At 31.6% G+C, this 8,685-nt stretch overlaps 1 protein-coding gene across 1 annotated transcript; it reads right to left on the minus strand.

Annotated features, from left to right (window-relative positions):
• Positions 1-1,432: 1,432 nt before the first annotated feature.
• LOC129947401 (synaptobrevin homolog YKT6) lies at positions 1,433-2,747 on the minus strand. The gene is made up of 2 exons (XM_056057941.1): positions 2,275-2,747; positions 1,433-2,198 (listed from the first exon to the last, which is right to left on the minus strand). The coding sequence occupies exons 1-2, from the start codon at positions 2,397-2,399 to the stop codon at positions 1,721-1,723; spliced, it is 603 nt and encodes a 200-aa protein (XP_055913916.1). The 5' UTR covers positions 2,400-2,747; the 3' UTR covers positions 1,433-1,720.
• Between the last annotated feature and the right edge of the window lie 5,938 nt (positions 2,748-8,685).

Genomic DNA, 8,685 nt, shown 5'->3' on the forward strand with positions numbered 1-8,685 from the left:
AACATTTCCTTACATGTAAATTTAAAGGAAATCATTTAAAAGGCATTTGGGAAACCCCCTTATAACTATTTTTGAAGTAGGTTATGAAATATTTTTTCTACTTTAATATTTGAATTTGAGGACATGAGCTTTTTTTGCAGTTAAAATATAAGTAGGTATAATAGAAAAACAAAATTGTGTAAACCCATGTCCACTTGAGATCTTTTTGCACCACTCGTTTGGATATTTTGGACATAGACTAAATTGTTTTTATACAATAACTACAAAACTAATGTTAATATACATGGGATTTTTTTTACACAGCATAGACTATGAACTTTGGGACATTTTTGCATCATTACTGACCATATGTATTTCAATATCTCCTCTGTACAATAATTTCTTTACAACTAAGTTCTGCATTTCAGTTACACTCGAAATATACAAATTGCGGTTGAATATTAATCTGCTCTTAAGATAGATGAAAGCTTCCATTTAGCTTGAATGATTTGCAAATGTTTTAGAAATCCATCGAAATGAGGAATGAATCATTGAGTTGGGAAAAGCGCACTGTGACCTAAAAATATATTGTGTTTCCTTCAAGAACTCATCATATTATTTCAAAAATTGACTATTTTAAGTACCGTTAAAGAACAAAGATTGTTTTTTTATTCCACTTGAAAACCCATAAAAACTCTTATATAAAATTTGATATCAATTTCTAAAAAACCCAACCGTTAGTCGAAATAAAAGGCAGTTTTATTTTTTCTGTTAACACGAAGGTTGTTGTAAGTTTATTTTACTGCATTTGCCAAATTCATATTTTTATTTTTGTTTTTTAATTAGCTACCTCAGTTATTATAACTTTCTTTAAATGATCCTTCTTACTTTACATAAACACACAATACAATTTGTTTTTGTTTTTAGTTATTTATAAATTTAAACTATTTAATTTTATATTTGTATGTTATTTTTTATAAATTTTTAGTCTTTCACTTTGCTTTAAATATTTTTCTATTCAAATATTTATTTTTTAAACACCTATAAAAACATTTACTATGAATGCGTATTTATAAAATTAACTTAATAATTATAACATTTCTTGTTACGGAAAAAAAGGAATAATTGTATTTTTAATAATAAAACAAAAATTAAAATCGTATAAAATGTGACGTGTTGTGTACAGGGTTGATGTCTTTTTTTGTTGTGATTCATGTATCTGGAATTAAAAATTACAAGGCATGGCAAAGGCTTCAAGTTGTGTTGTATTGTGGTTTCTTAATGAGAAATATTTTAAACAAAAAACAGATCAGAGCAATAAGTCTCGCTGTGAGCTTGCAGTTAACATATTTAAGTACCTTCTGAGCTTCAACTCGTTGTTTTTAGTTCATCAAATAGATCGTTTGCCTTACCTTGAAACATCTGAGACTGAGACTTAAAAAAAGCAAAAATATACTATTTTCAACATAAACTTATTTACTAAATCAACTGACAGTATATAGTTATTGTTAGAATATTCAATAGGTACACAAATAATTTGATTATTTATAAAGAAGCTATGGATATACATATGTATGTTGTATTATAAGACCCTGGCTTAACGTCAAAGCTGCGAATTACGAATTGCGAAGCCCCTAAGGAATGCATATGGATCAAATAACAGTAATATCATTGATAGATTGGCCAAAAACAATATGTGACACATATGAAGAGTGAATGAGCGTTGTCTGCTTGTTGTCGCTTAGCTAAAACTGCAACATGCATTCGTTTTCTTGGCTGTCTTATAGAAGGCTTTACTTTGGTATGAGAGATTCTCCGACTTGATCACCATATCGTCGAGCTTTTCGCCACGTTCCAGAACAGCTTCGATGGTGTTCTTTAGAATGATCTTAGTCTCGTCGAGATCGTTTTGCATTTTAGTCATGGCGTCGGCTTCTTTGGGGTCCTGATACTTGGCCAGATACTGGGGCAATGTTGGGAAATCGAAGTGAGTGTCTGCGGCACCCGACTGGTATTGTTCGGCCGGGATGCGTGCAGCGAATTCGTCGAGGACCTTTGTAATGAGGGTATGCGCCACTCGTTGAGGGTACTCATGGTCGGCAATTAGAACTCCACCCAAGTTGTCTGCCCGCACATACACATGACACATATAGGCATCCTGCTTGACCGATTGTCGCGTGGCAGGCTGAGTCCGTTCCACAATGGTCTTAGATGCGAATCTGTTTAATCGGGGGAGATATACAGTTCAATCGATAAGACAAATCACCACAAATTAGTCATCTAATCAACCCTTACCCCATGAATTCCTGTACGGCACCTCTTTGGAAAAAAGAAAACGACTGCAAGTCGTAGGCGGCTTTGAGGAGACGTCCCTCAGCTGGACCTTTGTAGAAAACACTTATCGAATACAATTTAACCATTTTTACTTCTGGTTTATCTTCTTCTTTTGTTGTTGACCAATTAGCAAGAGAAATTAAAATATATTTTGCAATCTGGTTTTGAAGAGACTATCGTCGGGCACTTGTAGCTTTTTAGTAAATTAGACTTTTTTCAATAAGATTGGTGGGATAATTTAGGTTTTCTTTTGATATTTGTTTCACAGTTGATGCGTTTTCTTTGTTTATTGTCGAGAATTTAACACTTTGTAGGGTGATGGGTGTTATTTTGATAAAAATATGTTTTAATTTATGCAGAGACTGACAAAAAAACTATTTTCTCCTTCTTCCCTGTTTTTTGTATGGCGAAAAAAAAACTTATCAAACTGAACTCGAACTGGGTGGCAAAATGTCAAATTTAGAGATAATGGGAAATTTTGTTGACAGTTTTTAATGGGGCATTGTTTTTAAAATGGGATATTTGTATGGGAGAAGGGAAAAGTTACATGCGATATTAAAGCTAAGTTTTCACTTGGTAGAATCAGGTATGAAAAACTTTCTCAAAAATTAATAAGGCTGACATACAATAGTGAATCTTTTAGATAAATGTACTTACATGAAAGCTTATATTTTTATGTATGTAATTTAACACTAATTTATGTATACTATCTATTGAAGCAAAATTTAATAAAAAAAAGTTGTTGTACAATATGAAGGCGTTTTAAACATTAAACATTTTTGCAAAAAAATTCATTTAGTTGGGTTGTTTTTTGAATTTTCACTCAATTATTTTTTTTTTTGGAAAATTGAGAATCTATGAGAGATGTATTCCATAATTTTGTCACCTAAAAATATTGCGCCAAAAAATTTCTTCAATGTCAAGGCCGGACGATTAGGTTAAACAAAAAGGTATTTTTTGTACATGACTTAAATATTTGAGAAAATATGAATATCTAATAACATGGCGTTGTTAAAAAGATCTCGTTTATTGTTTATTATTGTATTTTATTTAAATTATCAATATTAATGCAATCAAAAGTATCCTAAATCATGGTGTAGTATGTACTTAGTCAAATTTTTAGACTTGCTCTTTGATTTAACAAATAAATAAATAAATCTTATCTAAGAAACACCCATTGAAATATTCCTCTCAAAATGGTGGCGCATTTCTTAAGCAGTCACCCTTAAGAAGGCGGGGAGTATTGAAGTTGCGTTGCGGCCTTGAATTTTCAACAAAACATTCTTGAAGAAAAGAATGTTAAAAAAGGCAACACAAACAACATGTTAAGCTTAAGCACTGACTAAGAGAAACATACTTTACTTTCATTAAAACTGATAAATACGTTTCTATGGTTTAATCATCCATTTTAGGAAAATTACGTTCTAGGAGTTAGAATTAGATGACTCAGCATGGCATTTCATGACCCGAATCCACTATTTGGCAAACCTACAGCTGTGTTCAGGGGTCATTGGCTTCTTAAAAAAAACGGATTTTTTTTAATCTCTCAATAATGGTGTTGCTGCTATCGTTGACTTTGTTAATTGATTTGAATTTGTTTTAAAAGAATAATTTATATTTTGTATTTGTTAAAGTTTATAATAAAATGAATCTAGAAAAACATCTCATTTTTACTTTGTTTTATTTTTTTTCTAATTTCGATTTTGCAATCAAAACTAGTTGTTCAATTTTTAGAAATCGCGCGATTTTTAAAAATTTATCAACTAGTTTTGATTGCAAAATCGGGATAGTAAAAAACGGGATTACAAAAAGTGGAATTATAAAAAATCGGTATTATAAAAAACAGGATTATAAAAAACGGGATTTTAAAATTGGAATTTTAAGAAACGGGAATATAAAAACCGGGATATCAAAACCCAACCCACATGAATCTCAGTGAATCAGTTTGAGTGCCTTACGAAACGTGAGAGGCTGATTATGTCAATATGATTAAGTTCGTTATACAAGAATTCTCCTTGGTAATTCTTTCGTTTTTGAGCTAGAGCAGAGAAGGTGGAGAAGCTAGTATAGAGAAGGTGGAGAACTGTTTTCTTCTCTTCGTCTATAAAGAGCTTATATGCGATTATCTTAGAGATAGCAATCACCTTGATCGCTTTAAATCTAGGGTAGGCTAGATGTTTTTTGTGACCTGACACTTTGTAATGTTATTCCACCAGGTGTTTGCCTTCTTCAAAGAGTTCTGCATTAGCAATTGTTTATATGTATGTAGCGACTGGTATGCCAGCATTTGCCAAATATGGAAGATTATGTGGTAATGAACCAGTCCTGGCGAGTTCATCTGCCTTACAGTTTCCTGGAATGTCTCTATGGCCCGGCACCCAGCAAAGATGAATATTAAACTGTTTTCCATCTCCACTATAGATGACCGACAGTTATGGAGTCCACAGATTTGATAGAGGCCTGCCTATCTGAGAAAATACTGATATTAGATTTTGATATCACGTTTTCTTTAAGCCAGGACAAAACTTCTTTTATCACCAAAAATTTTACCTGGAAAACGCTACAATGATTGAAAAATCGGTTTGAGACTTAATTTCAGTCGTTCAGAGTACACACCTCCACCCACCTCTTCCTTTTTTTTGAACCATCTGTATAAAAGTGGACTGATTCGTCTTCCAGGAATGGCCTATCCTCCTAGAAAGATCTGGAAGGTATAGAATTCTGGAAGTTTCTGTCGAATTTCAGTTGGGGGATGGTGTAGTCTCTGTGTCTTGGAATTTATTCTAAATACTTAAGAGTAGCCAATGTTGTTGTTGTTTTACCGCCCTATGCTCCAGGAGGAGTAAAAGTGTTGCTACTAGCAGCCGGAAATGAAAAAGAAGAACGTTGTTGTTAATCCACTGTGACAAAGCTTTGAGATGAATGACAGAGCTTGCAGCAGACCCGATATTACTCTTTGGCAAATTTATTTGAGGAGATGGTAACAAGTGATAGAAGATTTAAAAGTCATGAACATTAAGTAAAATACTACCAACTATTTAAATTTAGAGACGTTAAATTATGAGGTTTTCCATGGGTAATTTCAGATTTCCTTCAAAAATTGATTTTTGTTTTGTGATGCATGGAACACGATTGGAATTGTGTTTTGTTTGTCATTTTTGATTGTCTTCATATACATGTTAATGAGTGTGGAAAGCTGTAAAATGTTCAGCTAAACATCTTTCATCATTCGGAAAATTCAGATCTGGATACTTGATCTTAAATCAAAAACAAATCAATTTATTTTTGCCCATGAAATTAAAAAATATGGGAAATGTGTTTTTTGTCAGATTTAGATCAAAACTAAACTGCTTACCCAAGTGAAATCTTATTAATTAACTGATTTATATTTATGAGTACTATTGAGCCAGATAGAACCTGTGGAAGTTTAGTTAAAAACTTTTCTTTTAACATTTTGGCCAAATTAATAAAATGTTCGCTTTTGAAAGATATTAAGAATAATTAGTAAAGTTCCCGTGAAGAAGGCAGCAATCCCTGGCGAAAAGTTGGGAAAGTTAATGTTACTTAATTCTCTCATTGCAAAAACTACAGCGCCCAAAAAAGACGACGGAAAACTATATTTACACTTATCACAATAATTACACAAATGTTAAGCCTATTACCGATGTCGTAAACGACAGCGAAATATACGACACGACACAATCTGCATTCCATAAGTCGTTTTCAACTTTTGTCACTCGGATTGGAAATGCAATTAGTGTATCGCAGCTTCTAACCACTTGACAACGCCTTCATGATCCGGACATACATAAGTCAAAGCAAGTTCAGGCAGATGCCGAAGCTTTACTGTCCTATTTTTACAATTAATTGTGCCCTTGCAATTTTTCGCTCTCTACCTTCTTCTCATTATCACTATCGCTCCTTGTGTTGTAATACTTTTCAACATTTTTCATTTTAATAATTTATTTAATTGCTAATAATTTAATAAAACCACAATTGTTGAATATCGAGTAATGAAATGATTTAGAATTTGATTTCAGTTTGACAAATCTCTGATACATTTTCATTGTTTAAAAACCTGCTATAAAAAAGTTATAGAATGCCACTTAAAAAACGAAAGTCGTCGAAAAAACGGTACGACATCGGTAATAGGCATGATTAACGCAACGAAAATGAATAAAGTTATTTAAACTCGTGTGGTAAAAATCTATTCAAATTTTTTAAAAACCTGGTACTAACGAGAGGAATAAAGACAAAATTTCAAAACATTTCTAATAAGAAGCTGTAGCAATATTAGTATTTTTAAAGAATAAAAAAGAGGTTGGGCTGCGACCCACACTGATAACTTCCCATTTGTGCCTATTGTCAATATTTCTCAAACTATTACAAAATATTAACTATACATTTTAAGCCTCATTAAAAATCAAATTTTATGTTGAAGTTGAAAATTGTGTTAAATTAACCCACAAGCATGTTATGACCTAAAAATTAATGTCAACTATTAAAAATACACCATTTATAGTTTTTAGAGCACAAAAATTGGACTTAACATTTATGGTTTATTATTTGTGATCTTGAATAATAATTTAGTTAAAAACCAAACAAAAAAAAAACATTTTTTATGGTTCTTATTTCTCTAATAAATTGCATATTGTACCTTTAAAGACTATTATGTACCTTTATTTTAACAACCATAATTTGTATAGAATGAAATAATTTTGAAGTTAATACCTTTATTGATTCTCGAGATATTCGAGTCAATTCGATTTTTTTTATTTACGATATGTCGAAAACGTAATTCTTCGATGCATACAATTATTTTGGTGTAATGTCATTTTTTGTTCGCAAATATTACAAATATTTCATTTCAGTTTGTTGATTAATAAAAAACCGTTACTTGAATTTTGTTTAAATGGATAATTCCAATAGTACTTGACGTATGTACGAGTATGTTCACATATCTCTACAAATCCTTAATTTTGTAACCTTGAAGTTTCAATTCTACATATCGGACCCACAATTATTACTTTCTATGAAAAGTCAAAAAATAGATATTCACTCCTATCACAGAGTCCCTCGTAGCGAGTCCCCGAAAATTGTGTTACGCTACGAATACGAATACATTTACATCATAAGCCCCGAACGAATTCAAGAAAGCATTGGCAAACAGAAATACTAATTTCGGAGTTTTAAAATCAGCTGATATGCGTCAAAATAACAAAAATTAAATAAAAGTTCGTTTTTCATCTTTCGATTTGTTCTTGTTTTTATTTGTTTTTGTCTTTAAAAATTTATAGAATTGTCGTTGCAATCTTTGCAATAAATGAAGAAAATACACGAAGACTGGATGAATCATATGATTGACGCTAAGTGGTTTGAAGACGCCGTGGAACATTTCTCACATCAACTACGTCTGATGACATCGAAACATCGGCAAGTTAGTTCTCTTCACAAGGTTCATTTAATTCTAAAGGCTCGGAGGAATTTTCGAATCCAAAAGATTGTAGATCTTTTATTCCGCTGGTCAAAGTTCATTCATTCTTATGACACCTTCTTCGAGGCTGCTAAAAAAATGCATTCTATTTGCTCCGCCACCTGTAGCTTTGCATTCTTTTTTGTTCTCAACCATTTTCCTCTTTATTTATGCCTTTCAATCTAACCACACTTAAGAATTAAATTAAATTATAAAAAAGTTTGGACTAATTTATTCAATTTTTACTTTTTTCCAGCTAGAGGTGTCCTTAGAAGTTTAACTCTATTTTTACTGCCTCCCAAAACGAATTCACTTACTCCTTAGGGATTTTTGAAAATCCTTGGACAATTTCAAGTTTTTCTTGAAGACTTTTCATAAAGCCTTTCAAATTGAATTTTATTTGTGATAACTTTATTTGCCCTTCAAAAAAAAATAAAAAAAACATAAACATAGGTAAACACTTTCACATTGAAACAATAGTAAAACTTACATGATTCTTTTCATATATTTTTATTTTTATTTAATTTATCTTTGCAAGCTTAATTTTTTTTTCGTTTTAAAAACTCTGATCAAAATAATTGTTCGTAGAAAAAACTGCCAACCTTCCTATTCATTCGGGGCTAGTGATACCAATTTTCACGAACTCCGAATTTGTACCAAATTTTTTTAGTACGACGACGGGACCAATGATACAATTATTCGGGGTTCGTACTACGAATCTATTACGACGGGGCCTGTGATAAGGCTGATTCTTTAAATTTAAGAGATTTCTTTAGTACAATAGTAACGTTCTAACGTCTTTACATTTTACATAATTTACAATAGGTACAGATCCATAAGATATCGCTGAAATCGAAAAGATGTCTGTCTAAAATTATTTGTTGAGAAAAAGCTATTTA

This window comes from Eupeodes corollae, chromosome 2 (genome assembly GCF_945859685.1).
Source record: "Eupeodes corollae chromosome 2, idEupCoro1.1, whole genome shotgun sequence".
In the NCBI taxonomy this organism is placed as follows: domain Eukaryota; kingdom Metazoa; phylum Arthropoda; class Insecta; order Diptera; family Syrphidae; genus Eupeodes; species Eupeodes corollae.